The sequence below is a fragment of the Sinohyriopsis cumingii genome, chromosome 6 (assembly GCF_028554795.1).
Source record: "Sinohyriopsis cumingii isolate HCF-2022 chromosome 6, ASM2855479v2, whole genome shotgun sequence".
In the NCBI taxonomy this organism is placed as follows: domain Eukaryota; kingdom Metazoa; phylum Mollusca; class Bivalvia; order Unionida; family Unionidae; genus Sinohyriopsis; species Sinohyriopsis cumingii.
The window spans coordinates 67,400,227-67,422,285 of record NC_142966.1 but is presented as its reverse complement, the minus strand read 5'-3'; the positions used below and the strand labels follow the sequence as shown (position 1 = coordinate 67,422,285).

Genomic DNA, 22,059 nt, shown 5'->3' with positions numbered 1-22,059 from the left:
CGTCGATGACACAAAACAAATATTTGTAGCCACGATTGTAGCTGGCCAAATGAGAGACATCGGCTAAATCGGCCTGCCATTGATGATCGATGCCTTCCACTCGGGTGCGACTTCTGGCAAACTTGCGTCGAATGGGTTTGTGTAAAGTGTAGGTAGCTTGTTCTTGTAACCATCGTTGCACTTGAGGTAAACGGAGACTTTTCAGTCGCGTTTTGGCAGCACGATACAATTTTTGAACTCCTGCGTAACCTGCAGGATGGGAGGGATCGTAGTAAATGCTGGCTAAGACTTTTTCCATTTTTTTTGTGTTGGTTGGTGTGTTAATAAGACACCCACTCTTGGAGGATGCTGCTCTTTTTCTCTTGGGTACTTTCTTGGATTGCAATGCTTTGCGTGTGAGTCCGGCAATATGTGTCGAAGAAGAGGAGGATGTCTGAGCGGGGGATATCGGTTCTTGTTTCACTTCTGTCTTCACTTCTGTCTTCACTTTCTTTTTCTCTTCTGATGAAGAAGGGGTGGCCATCATCTTTTTAATCCATCCAATTCTGGAGGTAAGTGGTGTTGTTAACTTGCGTACTTTTTCTGGTGGAGTTTGAAACCCTTCCTCTTCTTCTTCTCCTTTTTCTGTCTTGGTCACTGGTACTGGTGGTACTGGTACTGGTGATGGTGCTGGACTTTTCATCAAGGTCTTAAAATCTTTCAGAGTGGGTAGAGCTGTTTCGTCTAAAGCTTTCTGGTGAAAGAGTTGCAGTCGTTGCAAGAGTTGACCGTACTTTTGCGATTTTTCTGTTTCGGACAAATCTTGGCGATCCATCAAGGACTGCAATTCGTGTTGTAACTGGGACATCTCGCTCAAATGGGGATTGGGAGGTAAATGCGGGGTGCGTTGTTCTTGCCACCGATGGTATTCCATCCATCGTTTGTAAGGCACTAAAGCTAGTTTTCGTCCTTCCATGGGGTTGTCAGGGGTCGATTCTGAGATCTTGGAACTTCCGAGGGCCTTTTTATCTTGCTCCCACCAGTCCTCCCAACATGGTTCCCAAGACTCCTTTCAGTATGGGGCCTAACAAGAGAGGTAAAATACCTCCACGTTGCACTAACATCTTTTTTTGACGAATGGGAATTTTCTTTTGAACCATTTGGCGAAGAACGTGACGATGTTTGCCTAAGCATTGTTTCTGGTGTTTGGACAAAGAGATCGTGCCTTTCAAAACGTTCAAACAACATTCGCACACGGTATCGATGACCTCTTTGGAGGCTGTTTGAATGAGTTTTTTTCGTAGGGGTGGAGAAGCTTTGGACAGGACAGATAACATGTCCCCATGTTTGGCTAAACGTGGTGGCAGTCCTTTCCTTTTCTTTCCTTGGGGTTTTCTGGAGGGTGACATCTTTGAGTCTTCAGGAGCACCAAAAAACACTGATACCCGACTTGGTCACAGGCCTTTTTTATACTGGAACGCGTCGCCACTGATTGTCTTGACGTCGTATTAGTTTGAGGACAGGCATGACACGTCGTGCAGGGGTAGGTAACGGACTAAATCGAGCCAGTTCTTGCTTGGACAAATCCAGCAAACTTTGTAACATGCCCGATCTTTCTTGAACTTTGATTTTGGGAGAAGGTACTTTGTGAGCAGCAGCCACTGCCACTAAATTGGAAGGTCCTGCCACTGGGGAAGTTCTTTTGGGGGTCATCAACGGAGAAGTTCTTGGTGTGATCAACGTCTCCAAGTACTCTTCAGTTCTGGGTGTCATTAACGGAGAAGTGGACAAACGTGAAGCTGCCGGAGACGCAGTCACCGCCGTGGCAGATCGTGGTTTGCGAGTGTAAGGTTGCGTCCTGGCCGAAGTGCCTCTCTTGCGACTAGTTTTCTGTGGACTTTTCTTTTTCTGGGGGCTTCTTTTCTTTTTCCGGGGTGGTGGTGGTGTCTGGTCAGAGGAGGGTCCTGCCACTGGAGAAGTTCTCCTTGGGGACCTGGTCTTTTTCTTCTTGGGGCTTCGTTGGACTTTTGTCCTGGGGATAACTTTGGGGGCATTAGGATCCCATCTTAAGAGTGAGCGAATGATGACCCCTCCTAGAGTACCGCTCCCTCCAGGTTTCAAAATGATTTGTTTTTTGGTTTGAGTGTCGATGCGGGGATCGGCCAGTTGGACCAAAGCGACTTTGTTTCGATCGAAAAAGCGTTTGGTTTGATGAGGAATCTGAATGATTCCTTGGAGTAATTGACGTGCCGTCACCGTGAACCATCGTAAGACTTCTTTGAGACTAGCTTCTAAGACACGAGCTCGTGTTTGTGGATCTTTTTCTCGACTGATGCCATACAAGGCACGAAACAATTTGACGGGAAGATGCGACTGAAGGGACGTCATGTTCGCACTGAGAGTGAGACAGACGAAAAAGGGTCTGAGGTTTTTATAGATTTTTTATGGGGAGTGAAATGAAGTCGAGGACGGAGACGTGTACAGGACAGGCCCTCCGTCTTGGCACCAGTGGTGAAACAAGTGGGTACGAAATCGCAGATCCTCGGGAGTCGTAGGTTTCAAATCGACGAGTAAATAGGCGTGTGGAGTTTGAGTGGCATCGTCGTACGCCTGAGTCAAGCAAGGCGTTCCTAACTGTTTGGCTAAGACTTGCACTTGCGATTTATCTCGAGGGCTTTTAAACAAGACCACGTAATGCGCATTGAGACTGATGGTGCGATGGGCTTTACTTTGTTGAAACAAATTTTGGGTGATGTAAACGACACTGGCATTACGGTGATGCCCTTTGCGCGTGAACCACAGTTTAATTTCTTCTTCGTCTTCTCCTAACATGTCGTCGAAAATGACCAAATGGGTTAGACGGGAGTCAGAGACGATGCCATCGTCTTCTTTAGGAATGCCTTCCACAAACACGATGGAATCGCCTTGACTTTCTCGCAAGAGGCTGTACGCCGATTGCCACTCTTTGTAACACCACACGATTCGTTGAGGGGGTCGATCGATCAAATGATGTTTATGTTCGATCAAACGTTTGACGAATTCGGTTTTGCCTGAACCGCTAGGTCCAGCAATGAGCATGTTAAAGGGATGGCGAAGATACAAAGCCTCCCAACTGGCACGATCTAAGTGTTCGTCGATGACTTTGACAGAAGAGGAAGAGGGAGCAGAGACAGCAGAGGTAGCCATGGTGTGAGAAATGTCACTTGTGACACGAAAAACAAACAAGACAAGAGTTTATATACTTTTCAGAACACGTTTATTGAATGTTTTTTTCAAACATGAATACGAAAGACAAAAATACATAAAAGCCAAAGGCTTAAGTACAAGAATAAAAGGCACATGATAACCATGAACGTGGAATAAACACAAGTGTCTGTACAACATGTTTTGGGTAAAGTTCTAACCAGTTCTATAGTAGGGGTAAGGTCACACAAGTGTCCTCCCGAAAGGGTCTTTCAGGGATGTCCACGACAGTCCTGTCCTGGGTGACGGGTTCTTCTGGCACCGTCACTAACACAGGTTGAAAAGTAACTTTTTTCCTTGAATAACTCTCGTGCAAACTGGGCCACCTCTTGTGTCCAAGCCTCAAAACCCTGGTCTCGGTGATGTCCAACATTTGACTTCTAACCAATCTGGTTTCTTCTTCGTCAACGACATGGTAAGTTACTTCAATGAACAATGAACTATCGATCTTGCCTAGGGTTCCTTTTTATATACAGACCAATACCGACGTGACCGTACGGTAAGGTGAAGTGATTGGGAAGTCGCACTCGCTTCTGGTATACAATTTGATAGACTTTTTCCAAGGGTCGACTGACGATGTGGTGAGTGGGTAAACGTACAATCTTGTTCGGTTGATAGGTGGTCACTTTAAAGTTTCCATCCTCTCCCGATTGCAAGGCTTCTTTCAATACCCCAAAGTTGACCACTCGACTGGTACGATGATTCAGAGTCAGTCCTTTCACTTTGCACGTCCTGTGCACTTCTCCTTGTTTGTCCCGGTATTCGTAGCCGTAATTTTTGGGACCACCACTGACGAAACTTAGAATCTTGTCGTCGGGATGCTCGTCTGTCCAGGCTCCTAAACGGTCTCCTTCGATGTCAGGGTGCTGTTGAATCGGGTGATGGATGTAAATGCAACTGTCCGTGTCAAAGTACAGGACGCGTTCTTCTAACAGTTCTAAAGCTTCGTACAATTTTAAGCGAGCATGAGCTGTCACGTAAGCCGCAATGATGACATTTCCAAAAGGGTCGTCTTGTACAAAGTCCAGATCTTCTTCGTAATTGACCAAGATCAAATCCTCTCGAACGACGTCCACGTGTTTCATGTATTTGGTTTTGTCGTGAATCATCTGGAAGTAGCGGGAAGGTTCTGTCAAATATTCCGTCTTGGGTAAACACGGTCGTTGTGCCATTTTACCCCACAAGCAATTTAACATCACTTTGGCAAACGATCGCCTGCCTTCGTTTTTTTCGATGTGGTCTAAAGAGATGCCTTCTTGTTCGTAGTATTTCTCTTTGAATTGTGTTTGGTCTTCGGGAGTGTGACACCAGGAAGGATAGCCGCTGGCTTCTTGTTTCAGTTTCAAAAAGGCATCCACGTAGTCGGCGAAAATGCCTTTCTGAGTAGGGTCACCCTTGTGGTACTGTTGTGTCTTGGGAAAGTGGCAAATATCGTACACTTCTAACAGTTGGTATCCCATGTCCAGAGCTTTGAACAATTCTACGCTGACCCAGGTTCCGGTCAAGGCACGTTCTTCCTGGCTGTGATGGCAAGGTTGGTCCTGGTTGAACGTTTCGGCTCAAGTACGGCACAAGGGAAACATCAGTTTGCCTTGACAATGGTGAGGTAAGACGGGATGGTATAGGTTCGTGGGAGGCAAAACTTTACACTTGATCAAGCCTTCGTATTGTCGAATGTTTTTCAGGTCGATGTGTTCCGTGAACAATTGCGGGTGCCCTACAGGAAAGCGACAATATTTGCACACGTAGGGATACAGCGAACACACGTCCAAGTATCTGATTTCTTCTCCTTTCTCTTCGTCGGCTTGGTACAGCAAATAGGTGGCATTGGTCCTTCCTCCGTACAAACTATCCCTCGGGTTCAGCGGGTCCATGAACTGGTAACTTTCCACGAGGCGTTTAAACTCGGGATCGGTTTTCAAACGGTGATCGTACTCGTGTTCCCACATTTCCACCACTTGGTATCCTTGCTGTTCTAACTTTAGGCGTCGCTGACAAGTGTCCTGGTACAAGTCTTCCATGGTTCGTTGCAAAAACTGATTTTTAGTGTCACGGTCAGGGTAACAGACGGGACATCCGTGAAATAAGCAACCGTTAAACTCGTACACGATCTTGGGGTTTTCTAAGTCCCAGCCATCTACCGAATACGTTCCGATGGTCTTTTCGCCTCCTCCGTTGCGGGCATGCTGAATCCATTTGTCTTCCTTGTCGCACAAGTAATGTAACCAACATAGGGCTTTGACCGAGTATTGACGCTTGACATAGTGGGTCGTTTGAGGACTGATGACAGCCACGGTGTTTTCAGGTATGAATCGTTGGCGGTACACTAAGGAACACGCTTTGGCAATGGTGCAAGCTTCTTCCAAAGGATCGACCCCTCCGTGTTCCATGAACAGTTCTCGAAATTTTCCACAGCAACGTCGTAACATGTCCACGTCGGAACGACAATACTTTAACATTTCTTCCTGAAAGTCGAAGGGGTCAGAGGCATGAGCCTGGTACCAAGCGTAGAAAGCTTCTCGTTGTTCGGTACGCATGTTGTCGGGGTCGTAATAGTGAGCCTCAGGTAAATGGGGTAGAACGGCATGTTGATTGGCTTCCGTATTGAAAAAGTGTGGAAAGTACCCTTTAGCCATTTCTGTCATTCCAAACGTTTTAGGCATTCGGCTCAAAGGCATGGCCAAGTAACTCATCGAATCTTTAAACTGTACTTGTCCCACTTGCATGAAAATGATTTTGGCTCCGTTCAAAGTCACTTTAGGACGTTCGGTGCCTTGTTCCGTATAGTATCTGAGAAGAAACTGTCCATCGTATCCGGAGAAATTGTGAGCCATCACCGTGGCATGACGATGACAATCTCCGTAACGTTCGATGTCCTCTTGGCTCCACGTCTTGTCGATGGGGTCTAAGACCCATTGGGCAAAATCGGCTAACGTGTTTGGTCCTCAAAAGATTTTTTCACGTCCTCCAGGAATCTTGCTGCAGTGAGGGCAATGACTGAAGATAGGTTCTTGAATGCACTTCTCGCACGCTCGATGAGCCACGCAGAAATTAGGAATGTGAATGCCGGTCTCTTGCATGCATTCGAAATCGAAAAAGATGAAATTGCCTTTCTTCTTGTGACCGTCCTCTTCCTCTGGTGGGGGTTGGTATTTTTGCACGTAACATTCGTGTTCCAAGTCCACGATGTGGTGACAAATGTGACATTTTTTCTTTCGTCGACATACGTGTGCCTTGGTACTATTGGTACGTATGCCTTGTCCACACGTAGGGCACAATCTCAGGAGTTGACAAGCACAAACATCCTGGGCATTTCCATCCACAAGACTTGTGTTGCTCTCGATATTTTAACCATAATCACATTTCTCACAATAATAACCGTATCCCAGGAATCCAGTGATACTGGTAATGGTATCGAAATGTTCATCGTGATAATAGACATGAATGTATTTTCCGTCCTTAAAATCTTGGCCTCGAAACAACAGAGTTCCACGCATTTCTTGAGGGTGCACTTTCAAGGTGTAGCGTGGAGCTAGGGCATCTTGCAATTTTTGCATCTCAGGAATGCCACAGGGTGTGTCTTTGGACAGTCCGGCTTGTTGTAACAGGAGTTCTGCTTCATTTCGTTGTTTGGCTCGATCGGATCGTTGAATAGTTTTCCAGGTTCTTTTCCATTCTACCGTGTCGTTCTTGTTGGCATAGGTTCGTCCCACCACGATGGCACGGGCTAAACACAACTGGTCTTGAGGGTTGTGAATTCGGACGAGACTTGTTTTGGTGTTGCGAAGGTTGTCCACCAATAACATCTTTTTGCGTCCTGTCCCTTGAGGAAGAGAGACGTGGGCCATTTTCAGTGTGGCTTTACCATCGGTGATGTCAAACTGGTCATTAGATTGTTGTACGTGTTGAATCTTGTCCATGATTTTGGAAGTGGTTAGTTCTGCGGGTCTGCTAAACTCGATCCAAACAGGGGATTTCAAACCGTCGTGATCTATGGATAGTGTCAAGCGATCGTCTTCTTTGGGTTGACATTGTCGCTTGAGTGCGGTGAGCAAAGAATCCCACACCTCGGTGATAAACCCTTCTGCTTTCTCCAATGGTACGTCGGCCTTGAAATCTTTAAACTTCACCGTGTAGGTGTAAGCCGTGGTTCTAAATTTTCTAGAGGAGCGCTTTTCCGTCTCTCGAATGGAATAGTACTTTTCAGGGTTGACTAAGGGTGGTGAACTTGGTTTAGAGGGTTCGGATTCTGGTTCACTCATGTCCTCTTCAAAATCACTGGCATGAATTTGTGCCAAGATTTCAGCCCTGGTACGAGGCGATAGATCACGTTTCTGCCTCTTACTTTATTCTTCTTCTTTCTTCTCGAATGAATAGGATCGTTTCATCTTGAGTGCAAAACGTCAAATGACTCAAGTTCAAACACCATAGACTAATTTATAGTCATGGCAAACCAGCGTATATAAAAAGGGTGTGTCTTGTCCTTTCACTATTCATTTCACTCTCAAACCGAGGAGAACGATGGAAGAGACTAACGAAATCGAACGTTTCGTCAGAGCTTTGCGAGGGGTCATTAGAAAATTCTCTTCAGACCAGCCGACAGACTACTCTCCTTCCTTTCGAGATAAGAGTCAGGATACTTGCTATATCTGTCAGAAGAAAGGGCATTGGTCTTCAAAGTGTCCAGACCGTCAAAAAAGAAAAAAACAGGGGCTAAAAAAGACAAAAGTCAAGATACCTGTTATTATTGTAAAGAAAAAGGACATTGGTCTCCAGATTGCCCAAAAAAGAAACAAGAGGAGTCAGAAGAAAAGAAGGATTCTTCAGAAGAAGAGAGGGATTCTTCGGAAGAAGAGAGGGATGCTTCGAAAGAAGAGAGGGATTCTTCAGAGGAAGAAAGAAGACAATTCTATTTAAAAGAAGCAAAGAAACAGGAGAAGAAAAGAAGAACGGAAGAAAATGAGGAAAAAACGGTGAAGAAATTCAGAAAAACAGAGAGACTAAACAAGGAGAAAGAAGAAGTCAATGAACTTTTAATTAAAGTGTTGTGTTCTGAATTGGATTGTAAAAAATGGAGAAAAGAATACATGAATGATATAAGGTAAGTGTCTTTGAGTTTTGATTTTAAAATAAGAAGCTACACTCACGCACTCATACACAGACACGTACTATAAGGGTAAAATGGGTGGGGTTTATTTTTGAGTTATTGGCAAATTGAAATTGTATTTCTTTTCGAGAAATGTGGGTGGCCCTGAAAAGGGCCTTTTTATTTTGGTGTAGGAGTGAGTTTAACCAATCAACTTTAACTGCCTTAAGCCTTTGCCACGGCCAAGGCCTACTTCTGATGATTGGGTTGAAATCACTAAGGGTGGTACGACAGGCTTAGTCACAGGGTTGGCGTGTTTAGCTCGGGAAGGTCGTATTCTCTTCGGTCGTGATAAAGAAGTCTGATACATTTGTTTCAGACTTCTTAACTCCGCTAAAGTGTCCAACAGTACCGTAGCCGTTTGATTTTCACCCTCTTGTTTCTTTGCTGCTACTTCTTCTTGCTGTTGTTGCTGTTGTTTTTTTCTTACCTCTTCTTGTTGCTGTTGCTGTTGCTGTAGGAGAAAAGCTTGTTCCGCTTCCTTTTGTCGTTGCATAAATTTCTCCAATTCTTCTTTCTGTCTCTGTCTAAAATTCTCCACTTGCGGTAATGAAGAAGGTAACGAAGGTTCCGGAACAAATTCTTGCGAGGTAAGAAAATCCACAAAATCCCAATGTACCTCTTCTGAAAGTAAGTCCGGGTTCCCTTGGGCAGTCTCCCCTGCTGGTGCACCCCAATGGATCGTTTTCTGAGTTTCCGTCATGTTGAATCACTGTCGCATAGATTGACTGAACACAAGCGCTAACGAAACTATATAGACCACGTGACGTCACAGACTGCTCTCTTCGGATTGGATGCGAGCTGACTGAATTTTGTAACGCGTGTTCGGATTGGTGAATGAATTCAATCCGTTTCAATCCTTCCTGTAACTATAAATAAGCGCAGTTCACTGCATTGATTCACCTATTCTCGTCGCTTCAAGATGTGGACCACAGTTGAGTCATCCACCCTTGTGTCTTCCATGATGTTTAGGACGGACATGCTCATGTATGTCAGGTCCAAGTGGACTGTTGTTGATAGGACAGATACTAGTCAATGGATGAGGAGAGTTTACATAGAAAGACAAGGATGTCTCAAGAGGGTACTTGTGTATGGACCGGCAGTTAGAAGGAGTTTAAGAAGAAGAAGAAGAAGATGTGACAAATGCCATCTATGTTAATATTAATATTAACATAAACCCAAAGGCCCTTTTCAGGGCCAGCCATATTTCTCGAAAAGAGATAGCCTTTCCATTGCCTACCCCTTTTTTTAAATTTAAATTTAAATTTAAAAAAAAAAATCCCATATTCAATTCCCCTTGTCCCTAGACAAACCCAAACTCTATTCCTATGTTAATTTCCCCTTGTCGCTAGACAGACCCACACTATAGTTCCATGTTAAATTCCCCTTGTCGCTAGAGTGACCCACGATTTATTCCCATGTTAATTTCCCTTGTCGCCAGATTGTCCCACGATTTTTCTCCATGTTAATTTTCCCTTGTCGCCAGATTGTCCCAGGGGTGTTTGTAATGCTAATTCCCATTGTCGCTAGTGTATCCCCATTTACTACTTATGTATGTATGTATGCATGTATGTATGTATGTATGTGTGTCTGTGTGTGTGTGTGTGTGTGTGTGTGTGTATTTATTTATTATAATGTTTCCAATAACGACCGATCTGCCAACCAGCATTATCTTCAGCTACCTCAGTGAAACGGCCATAGACTGAGCCAGGTTTTACCTTAATATCAAAATACCGTGTGTTCTCGCCTAAAAGTCCGCAATGCACATACCCATCTCTAGGTAATCAGTAGAACAAACATCATAGATCGTGACTGGCCTGCGGTTTAAGAGACGGCAGACTAGGATCTATATTGAGTTGGTTGGACTCAACTTGTAAGCGAGTACATACGATATGAGTACGATATGAGCTAGTAGTTATTTACGGCATTTCAGTCAAGTCCGGCAAGAACTCTCTAAAACAATCCACCAAAAAACCCCGTAAAGAACCAAACAACAACAATAAAAATAAAATAATATCAATCACATTTTAGTTAAGATTTATTTTTTATCTGTTCGCTCTTATTGCCAGACTCCAGTTCAATATCTGACTTATATCCTGCAGTTACATTAAGTAGGAAAAAAAAAATATGTCAGTATAACACAAATTGTTTTTCTATCAGGCAGAGTGAACATTTCTTTTCTTTCAAAACACAAAATTAAATTTAATCGACTAACATTCAATGGTTATTGTTATTATTGTCATTATTATTGTCATTATTATTATTATTATTATTATTATTATTATTATTATTGTTATTATTATTATTATTATTATTATTATTATTATTATTATTATTTTACATTCATTTCTGTACGCGGATACTACTATGAGTACTATATATGCTCTAGAACGTACGAGCTGATAACTATTTCTGACCTTTACCCGTCAAGCTTTCTCGTATGACACGGAAACATTTGCATGGTCCATTGATGTGTGTGATCCTTGACCGGAAACGATTTACACTTGAAAATTAGATGATAATTTTTTACTGCTAGTTGGTAAAGCTTTATCGTTTTGACGAACAAAAACCCGTTTACCGACTGTAATTGCTGATGGGTTGAGTCCAACTGCAAACTGCACAGACCCAGATCTGCCGTTACATAATGCGCGGTCGGATGTGGGTGTGTGCTGTTTGTTTACAGTAATCAGTAGAATATACAGCATAAACTCTGATCTGCAGGTGCATTATGATAGGGCAGATCAGGATCTTTGGTGTTTGTAGTTAGATACGACTAATAAGCTAGTAAAGACGGTACAAGTATGTGATCTTGATATTGTGTAATACATGTCGTTTCATCTCATTCATATTGCAGTTATCTCTGCTTCATGCATATAAACATTTCAGATAATATCTCTTTACGCATTTTCCTGCCTCACAATACTTCATTCAAAATTAGCAATGTACCCGCAGTCCATAGAATTTAGCCCATCTAAAACTATTGCAAAATGTGTGCTTCGGTTCTTTATGTTATATGATCTCAATCGGCTGACGCAATCTTTAGAATAGCAAACGCGTGTCACACCCAATACATAATTACCTCACAGACTATATTTATGTCAGGAAACCGTCAGTATTGTCGAGTACACGTGTTTCATTTCAAGTTCATGTTGGAGGTTTCTGGCAATTTGTAGTTATAAAGTTTATATCCTGCCCTAAATGTATCATAGGTTTTCATTAAGGTATCGATTTTCTAATATTTTCCTAAATACTGTACGAAAATAGCAACTAATTCGTTCGTGGAATAATATTACTTCGTTTACTTCTTTCTTGGCAGATTTATTTCATAATTAACGAACAATCTGCATTATGTCTGTCTGCTATATGTAGATCAGTTTGCGTTATGTCGTGTGCAAAGGTCATATCGAAGCTCCAAGGGAGAGAGTTCAGACTGAGGATTTAACGCCTTTCCGGGTACTTTGGCAAAACTTGACCAAGCAAAGCGTTATGAAATGTATTCTTGCATCACACATAGAGCGAATAATTAACACCAAAGAAAAACAGCTTAATAAGAAAAACAAAATAATGTACTCAAACGGCACGAGAAATCGGATGTTTTAGTGTAGACAACGTTTCACAAATGCGAAGTCAAAGACCTGCAAACTAACTCATCATGTAATACATGTACATACAATTATTCTAGTTTAAAAATTGTAATTTTTTCGCATACCCTTTCCATCGCGGATAACATTTTGACAGCCGGTAATATCCCAAGCCTTATAGAAATATGGTTAGCTCCTAGAATCAGGAAAAAGCTGACCTGCACTGTTGGCATTCTGGTCACTTTGGTATTAAGGGTCATGAAATGGTAAGCGAGAGCTGCATACAGTCGTCCGTGTCCGATTGGAAAATTCCATATACTGACTTCAAATATTATACGAATTAGCATGTTCAGAATACTTTGATACAATACATGGAATGGACAAATCGCGAACATGCTTCGAAAAATGGAACCCATCGTTGGAGAGTTGCATCTCTCGCACATAACAACTCTCAGAGATTTGGTAGTACTAATCAATTCACGTATCGGACACGAATAGCTGACATGCCGCATTAAGGTGAGTGTCCTGTTGGTGTTCACTAGCAATGAGACATTCTTGCCGAAATTTAATGTTGATGGACCACGAGAATTCTTTTTGGATTTTTTAAAGGAATACGTATAATTTTCCAAATTTTGACCTTTTTAAAGGAATTAATTTTTTTACGTTTTGTCGTTTATTTAGTACACGTTATATATGTTAACATATCTGTAACTTTTAACCATTATTTTCTACTATTTCATATTTACGATTATTTAGAAGGTTTATTTTCATAGAGTTATTTATGCCAATTTTTTCATATTACATTTTTAAAACATCACTTTTATCGGCACCATATTAAACTAATTGTGCTACGGTACGTTAAACCCTTCCCTCTATGTCTGTTTAACATGCTACTTGAACGTGCTCACGCCACACGCATGAATACGACTTTATTCGAGTGCATCGCCCATCTAATGTATGTATGCATTTTGGTATGTGCAGGCTTTTCAAAATGAAATTGAGCAGAACATGAATTTTTGTATTGTTTAAAGTTGTTCCAAAATTAGATAAATTTGGACCAATAAAAATATTGAAATGTAAAGTTACAATATATTTGAACCTAAAATGTCCCAATTATCCTGTTCCTTTTTACTTTTATCAATCAATGGTTCCAACATCTGACTAGTTGATATGATTGACAAATGGGTGGAGGCAGAAACGTCAATTTAGGCGTGTAGTTAAACACATCATCACAGAGTGGACACGAGCACACGAGTTCCACATTCAGAAATATGCCTTCGAAACCAGGGATATTGTTGCGCTAAGCGACTTTACTAACAATCAGCTGGAGAAAACCAACCTAAAAATACGCAAAATAATCAGATCATTCGACCAAACAAAATTTTACTACTCGACACACTTTATTGAGCCACTACCATCATTGATAAATTTTATATTTACATAAGGTAACTAAACACATCTTTGCGTGGGTTGATAGAAATTCCGACCATGTCTGGATACATAATGAAATTTACCGCATATATACAAGGAACATAAAATACAAACCTGCCAAAATCATAAATTCTCCTGAACTCTGGGGAACAAAATGAAGAAAGAGAAATTAAGTTGTTGCCATTGGCATTTCATCCAAGCTCAATACCATGGTAAAATGGTGAGGGCTATCATTAAGAACGTGTGCAAACCCAAGGTCTCTGTTCAGCTAACTAATTAATTGTGCGTAAGATCAGGAATCAGAAAAAAAAAGCCAACACAATGGAGTTAATTTATGATTTTTTATAACAAATTTTAAAACATAGAAAGAACCAATAAAGGAAGAATAGTATAAATGAAGATTTTCATAAATGTTTCAAAAATGTTTAATATGTTCATTAACGTTCATACTAAGCACCGGCTCCAAGGCTGGGGACAATTGCCTGCAATTCCTAGCGCACATTTCCATCAGTTAGTTGGCGCAAAACTGGCTCAACTGGCACAGTTCACTCAGAGCGGAATCTCATAGAATGGAAGATAGCTCTAATGATTTATGAATATTCAAATGGAATGCAGGAGGGTATCACCGTCCTGAACAGACGTTCGACTGATAGAAATATATCTAATTAATGCACTAATTAATACATATTGTTTTACATTCAACTTAAAAGACTTTGTACTCTTTAAGCGTTTATGAAACACTTATACCACTCGGTTATTTGCACAAGAGATAACTATCCAAGCTTATAATGCAATAAATAAATTCAAAGTTGAAATAAAATAAACATTTATGTCAACCTGTAAATTTATCCGAACACATTTATAAGAATAACTAATTAAAGAGTTTGGAAACAAAAATTAAGCCCCGACAGAAAAAAAAACATAGCGATAAAATGTATGAAAAAGTAACTCGCTAAATAAACATTCTGAAAAGTAATACACCGGCACAATCATGCGCGTCTGCACAGGCATAGCCATCCTACCCGTCTGAACATGCGTAGTCATACTGCTCGTCTGGACATGAGTATGTCAGAGTATGATACGAAATTTAAAACAGTTTTGTATCTTGAGGCGAGGCATGTAGCTTATGTACATGAATGAATATTAAGTGTGGTAAGTGAGAAAATCTACTCTACTATGTATTGCTAATTAACACATTGCTTCCTCTTTTTCTTTTTGTGGAATTTAGATCCTTTTGTAAAAGTCTATCTGATGCAGAATGCAAAGAATGTCAGCAAAAAGAAGACCACTGTGAAACGAGGCGAGAGAAATCCCATTTTTAATGAAGCTATGATATTCTCGGTGCCTGCCACTGCGTTGCCTGTAAGTACAAGGGCTCATGCAAACACAAAATGTGCAGACCCGTGTCAACCCTGCATACATCAATACCTTGCCCTCCACCACACACACACACACACACACACACACACACACGCACACATAACAAGGGCGGTTTCTCTCCTTCACTCTCATAACGCTGAGCTTTACATTCGTACTCCAATAGTGTTTTGTTTGCTGCCGCCATATTCAATTGTGGTAATTTGTAGCATTACCCATATCCGCTATAATATACTTCAATATACAGTGGAGTTAATTTCAATTCTCTAACTTTTAAATGAAGTTTTGAAATGAAAATATATTAGCACGAGATTTTCCTTGACGATTACAATTGTGTCTTTGATCTTTCCCTTACCTCATTTAAATATGAATAAATGTTAATCCTTGTTTGAATTAGACGACTGCCCTTGGCTTTATACGCTTATCCTTGGCTTTAGATTTTGGTCTTGGTATTTCAGTTCTGCTTGATAACTTCTGAATATATGAATTCACTATACATTAAATAATCACTGATCTAAATTTAAAGAAGACCACGATAATTCATTTTGTTAACAAAATGGTTTTTGGAAAAGACTGAAATTGGCCTTTGTTTAACTTAGACGTTTGCCCTCGCATCTGGAACCAGGATTTCTTGAAATTAAACGTGATATCGATTTTGTTTAAGTTCAGTTTATAATGCAAGGGTATATATTTTCCTTTTTATTAATTTAGCTTTAAAATCTTGAAAAAAGTTGAAGTATGTACGGTTTATGTAATTAACCACTCGTCTATAGCCGACACATCCACAGCAGCTGTTTTATTGTTCCAGCACTGAAACATACATGCGCAGAAAGCTTTCACACGAATAAAATAATACATAATATGTTAACCTGTACGCCAGTTTCGCTTGACAATTCATTTGGTTCTGTGATAAAGAAACTAACTTATACTCAAGCATTCTCTTTGTCAGTTATCTGATCTTTGCACTTACGAAGTATTTAACACACCGTCGAATCGGACTGATTGTAGCATCGGCTGTGCTTATCAGACGCGAATTTATTACTCCAAAAGACTGTTCCTCCCAACTAGTATTTGAGTTACCTCGTCAAGACGAAGAGGAAATCTCAAAGCACCGTACAACAACCTGAAAAGAACATAGACGTGTTATATGTTAAACAAAAACTGTCTGTGTGTATATCGGACGTCTTTACTACAGGTGGATGCATGTACTGAGATTTCGTTTTCCATGAGGACCATATATGACATTCTTCTAGGCATCAATGAAAGTACCCTTTTATCGATTGATACATGACTGTACTTGAAAGAGAAATTTTGAGTGGCTGATTCAAACAGCTGGAAACGAGATGCTGGGTCACAAACGCAAGAAACGTTTAATCGCTTTTGTAGTGATTTTTCAGCAGTTACATTCATATTCTTGAGCAATAAGGTAATCTCAGTGCAGGCGGCTAAGGATGACAAAGGAGCATTGCAGATTGTCACTCGTGGCTTGCGACGATGATTGCTTGGTATGGCTCTTTGTGCAGAAATGTTTAGAAACAGTACTCACGCCAACGTTGCGAGCAGGTAGATGATTCCTAATTCAGTTTATTTATTCTAACTAATTTCTTTAAAAAAGGATTAGGGTATTAGGAATATTTCAGAAACTTTGAAAAGACCTTTCGCATTGACGATGCAGGTGGAAATGTCAACCCTAATGTTTGGTTGATATGTATTTTATTACTTACACAGAAACAGACTATGTAACATGTGTTTCAATTATTTCAGACAGTACAACTAAGAATTACAGTCGCTGAACTTCTACCAGACAATCGGACGCCATCGTTGGGTCATGTGATAGTTGGGGCAAATACATCCGGAACAGAACTCTCACACTGGAACCAGATGATGACGTCACTGCGGAAACCAGTAGCAATGTGGCATTATCTCCGGAAATAATATATGGCTGACGTTTTTTCTGACATCAGTCTTCATTTAAAATGGAAACAGCACTTCCCGTTTGACGTTAGCCGGATAGTTACAGGATGAATGAACAATTTACGTTGCATTGTTGGCCATAGAAACCATAGTTTATCTTAAATCAGAATTATTCAAGCGGTGACACTTTTATCGTGTGCTTTGTGAAATGGGTGATTGGCCATGATGCTAGTTCCGTCGAAGAAGTATTAGCATATTAATTGTTTTAAAGCAACGAGCTAGAATAATTTCCACGTATTAAGAGCTCATAATATGGTTTAATAATATTCAGGTCATATTCTTATTACAATGTGTAACTTTAATTATGAATTTAGCAACTGGGTGTCCTCCAAAAGCTGAAAAAGAATTTAAATTTATCGATAAACGTTTGAGCAGCACCTCATTTAAATTTTCACTAAAGCTAGAAGTTTTTCTTTTGTGTTTGCTAACAATATAAGGTGGTAGTTTTAGCGAAGTCAACAGGTTATAAACAAGTAAGTATATGTGACATTTTTTGTATCAGATGTCTCATCCTAAGTTATTATATTCTTTCGAGTTTGAATATTCCTGGTACGTTACAAACCTATTATTATTTGCATGCAATTTTAAGTAGAAAATTTATTTTAAAAAATAAAGTATAAAATAAAACTCATTCAAATAACCAAATATAACTTTCAGATAGCGGTTCAGTCGAATCCAGATAGCGGTTCAGTCGAATTCAGATAATTCAGATAGCGGTTTAGTCGAAGTCAGATAGCGATTCATTAGAATTCAGTTAGCGGTTCAGTCGAATTCAGATAGCAGTTTAGTGGAAGTCAGATAGCGATTCAGTAGAATTCAGATAGCGGTTCAGTAGAATTAAGATTGCAGTTCAGTCGAAATCAGATAGTGGTTCAATCGAATTTAGATTGCGGTACTGTATGATTCAGATAGCGGTGACGGTTCGACAGCCGTTCACTTGGATGCAAATTGCGGTTCAGTCGAATTCAGATAGGGGTTTAGTCGACTTCAGCTAAGGTCTGACCTCCAAAATCCTAACGAATTACTAATACCATTCATACTTAACATGCAAAGTGCACGTGAGCAGTTTAAGGAAATCATAATAAAATCATGAAATAAAGTAAAAGAAACAAATGTAAAAGATAAACATAACATTTACATACTCCAACATATATTTCATCTTATCTCCTTGAATGAAACGAAAGTACTAAAAGATCTTAATGAAACCAATTTAAGCTTTATCTGTAACTTGTAATCAAATGATGGAACAAGAATATTCCCATCAAAATGAATACTGATGTCCCCTTGCTAGAAACAAAAATTGACTTTAAACTGTAATATCGTATCAGTAGTTATGTATTTTAATGTATTTACAACTATTAAGAAAATACAATATGCACTCGCTTGTAAGTGGAGTCCAACTGCAAACAACACATACCTTGATCGGTCTTGGCACAATATATCGGCAGATCAGGGTATATGTTCCACAGATTAATCATAACAAACTGCAAAAACACACCCCTGCCAGCGCATTATGCTACGACAGGTTGGGGTCTGTGCAGTTTGCAGTTGGACTCGTCCTATAAGCAAGTACATAGAGTACGTAGATCTGTCACCGACGGGTTAATTAATGTGTTGCATGATCCCCATATATATGAAATAAATAAATGTTCCCACTGGTACAACACATATACTTTGAAGCAAACAGAGATTTATTTTTATATTATATCAATGGAAAGTAGTTATATGGCTGGTATAACCTTATATTGAGTTTATATGTGTATGTTTTACTATTGCTCAAATGGAATATCAAGAAATGTACGAATTACATATAACCAATATACTGTCCCTGTTATATAAAACAAACAGGGCCATTTAAGGTGAGGGGGCACAAGCTGCACGTGCCTGGGCTCCCCCCTAGTCATAGCCCACCTACCCCCTCCCGGTTGCCGTGAATGAAATTACACGTGATCGAATAATGCATATATAGGTCTAAACCGTTTAATACATTTGCCTAATATAGCTATAATAGTTATACAAATATAAAAGACAGATTCAGGACTCATTTCAGGATGTATTTGTAGATTTGTAAGCGCCCCCCACCCCCGCCCCGCACACACCACGGTTATCTTAAGTTCATCGGACTCTCCAAAACCGTAACCTTGCCCTGTAAATAAACCTCAAAAATAGATGCACGATATTCTGTTTGAACATAAGTACAGATTCAGCCATCTTTTCCATAGGATCTCATGTAAAAGCCCCAAAAATAAGTACATTTCACGTTGTTGTATGTGCACACTGTTGTAAAACGTGAAATGTTATGGTCTCTGTTGTTGATAATTTAATTATATTAGACATCACTAGACCAATCTACTCATTCTCCAAAGAGAGACACCAGTTGTCTCCTTTCTCAGTACATAGTAGGTCATTTTGGGTTAAAGACACTACACCCAGTTCAATGTTCGTTCACGTGAGTTACGAAAGTATAATTTTACAATATGTTCAAGAATTCGGTCTCATGTTACCATACACATAACGTTCTAACAAAACGGATCTAAATTTCCGTTTCTGTCAACATGTAGAACTAATAATTGTAAATGATTTTACCCCAAATGACCCTTGACCGTTCATCTCTTAAAAGGTAAAGAGCAAACGTGGTCGTAATGATGGCCACAGTGCACATTCATGAAATACCGGTAGTCTATGTTTGTATGGTAAACCAGGTAGTTTTCAAAAGTGAAGATTATTTTATGCTGTTGTGGTGCTTGTTCTACTCTAAGTAGTTTGTAAAGTATTTCTCATTCTTTATTGCGTCTTTCATATTATCTCTTATTAAGCCACCATTATTGTAAATCGTTCTACCAGGATTTGAAAATAAAATAGTATGCACCTATATTTAGGTTTGTTGGTGGTGTTGTTTTCTTTTTCACGTTTTCTGTTGCTTATAAGGAGCAATTTATGCTGGTAATATCTATATAAGATTTAAACATGAGTCTCTGCTCGTAGATACAAAACGAGACTGGGATCGAATTCTAATAGCTACTTATATGTATTAGATTAAACATGGCATATTGTGCATGTTAGGGATGCCTCATATATATATATATATATATATATATATATATATATATATATATATATATATATATATATATATATATCCCAATATATATCCCAATTCGACACTTGTATGATTAAAATATACTCATTTGGGGGAATACGAAACAATCGGTGACGAACGATCAGTTTTTTTGGGGGTCCTTTCTAAATCATTGATTTGATAATGTTCCGATTTATTGTGCTTTTTTTTCATACGAGATGTCTGCATTATGAGTAAGTCAAGAGCAACAGGTTCAAAGGTCACATCCTTTATATTCTGATCGAGACAGTTCTAGGACTTTCACAATGCAAAGACTTATCATGGAATGCATAGATTTCAATAAGAATCCAATACTGAACAATATACAACAACAGGTCACTCTTTCTCTTGTTCTGGTTTATATGTATTCTAAGCCTACAGTTAACAGAGTTTAAATGACAACTTTACATTGCGCTTTCTTATATTTTTACCTTTGGACCAATAACCATGTCATTAAACGTTGCTTGGTATGCGTAGCCGCAGAATGCTGCGTAAAACAGGTAAATATATGGGACTCAGGTATTGTCCCACAAAGTCGACTAAAAGTTCAGAAAATATAACAACTTCAAGTGTGGACACCTCTGCAAGTGTTGAATGTATTTAGCACAAATTTTCTAGCTGACCTAATGGTATTAAGGATGATATGTCTCTACAAAGCGATATGTTTTATACGATTAGTTGAGATACGGAAATAGGAATGGGGGGGGGGGGTAGGTCAGATTATTAGGCCATTTTAATGGCTTCGATGGCTAATCTTTCATCGAGCGATGCAACTCTGAATAATAATTTCTTGTGAAATGTTGTAGTATTTACCATTTTGAAAATATAATTTAGTTAAAAAGATAAGTTCCAAACAATCCTAAGACACTAAAAGAACATATTGGCTGTTTTTATTTCTTTGCGCAGAGTAGAAGATGGATTTGTCTTCAATTGTTCGTTAAAGGTCACCGGCCATACTCCAACATTTTCCTATTTATATCAGATTTGCGTTACATGATTAAAAATAGTTATACTCGCACAAAAAGAACAAAACAATTATCAAGTGTAAAGAAGAAATAATAATTTAATTACTCGAAATAGAAGTATACAACGCTGTTACTTCCCCTTAGTTACGATTTCCCACCTGTAGAGGACGCAACCGGAAATGACGTACATTTATCCCTACAAGACGAAGTACATGCTTCTTGTTGTCGAAAAATAAAACACTATAAACTATGGATAGGGAATATTTAGATGAAACTAATGAAAACTAATTTACTTTTCAGCCTTATATCGGTATGCGTGCACGAAGCACTAGATTTTGTCGCTTTCAAAACTGTTCCATTGTTTCAATTTATTTTCAAAATTCCCGTTAATACAGGTAAAAAGAATCAATGCTGGCTTCCCTGAGTCGGCAGACTTTATATAAAAATAGATGAAAGAAATCGGCACAATTAAAGAATCCAAAGGAACCAAACTCGACTTCCTTTTGTCGGCCGACTTCAAAAGAAAAAATTGGCACACTAAAAAGATACTCAAGTCATGATTCCGGGGTTGATTTGCATTGTAATAAAATAACCTCTGTATTTGATATCCTGTCGGTAAGTTTAAACAATGAGTTTATTGCTCCCTGCTAGTTACGGTTATCACCCGGGCTTCTATTTGTTTGCCACATGTAATCATAATTGATGTTTGCAGGGCAAATAGTATACACAATAATAACTTACTTTAATAATAATTTTGTAACACATGCTAGCAAAAAGATAATCATTTGCACTCACACTGAATGTATTTTAAAATAATGATTTTTTTATTTGCGAGATACCGACTTATAGTTAACCTGGATACAATACAATCTGGGTCAGTTTGCAATAAATAACTTATAATGCGTAAATGGCAGGTGCCTTCAAGCAATACTTTCGTCTCATTTGCGATTTTGTTAATTGACATAAGCGATACACACTACACTAAGGATGCATGCGCAAGCCGGCATCCGCTACATATACGAAGTTCCTGGATATATATATTTTTTAAAACAATTTTCACATGATGAAAAAAGAAGGAATATATGATAACAGTGCAAATTTAATTTCTTTCATTTTATTTTCAAACAAGTGCATGCTTATCAATTTATTTTGTACCGTGAGTGTGTGTTGGGGGGTGGGGGGAGAAGGGGCACACATTAAACACAAACTTATTTCCTTTCTAATTTGTACGGAATAATGGAGCAA

At 39.5% G+C, this 22,059-nt stretch overlaps 1 protein-coding gene across 2 annotated transcripts in view; it reads left to right on the top strand.

Annotated features, from left to right (window-relative positions):
- LOC149797121 (synaptotagmin-12-like) overlaps nt 1-19,605 on the top strand; it is a 90,534-nt gene extending 70,929 nt beyond the window's left edge. For both annotated transcript variants that reach the window (XM_089961794.1, XM_089961793.1), the window contains 2 exons: nt 14,609-14,742; nt 16,522-19,605. In XM_089961794.1, the coding sequence (XP_089817920.1) occupies nt 14,609-14,742; nt 16,522-16,692 (305 nt within the window). In that variant the 3' untranslated portion in view covers nt 16,693-19,605. The remainder of the gene's footprint in view (nt 1-14,608; nt 14,743-16,521) is intronic.
- The last annotated feature ends 2,454 nt before the right edge of the window (nt 19,606-22,059 follow it).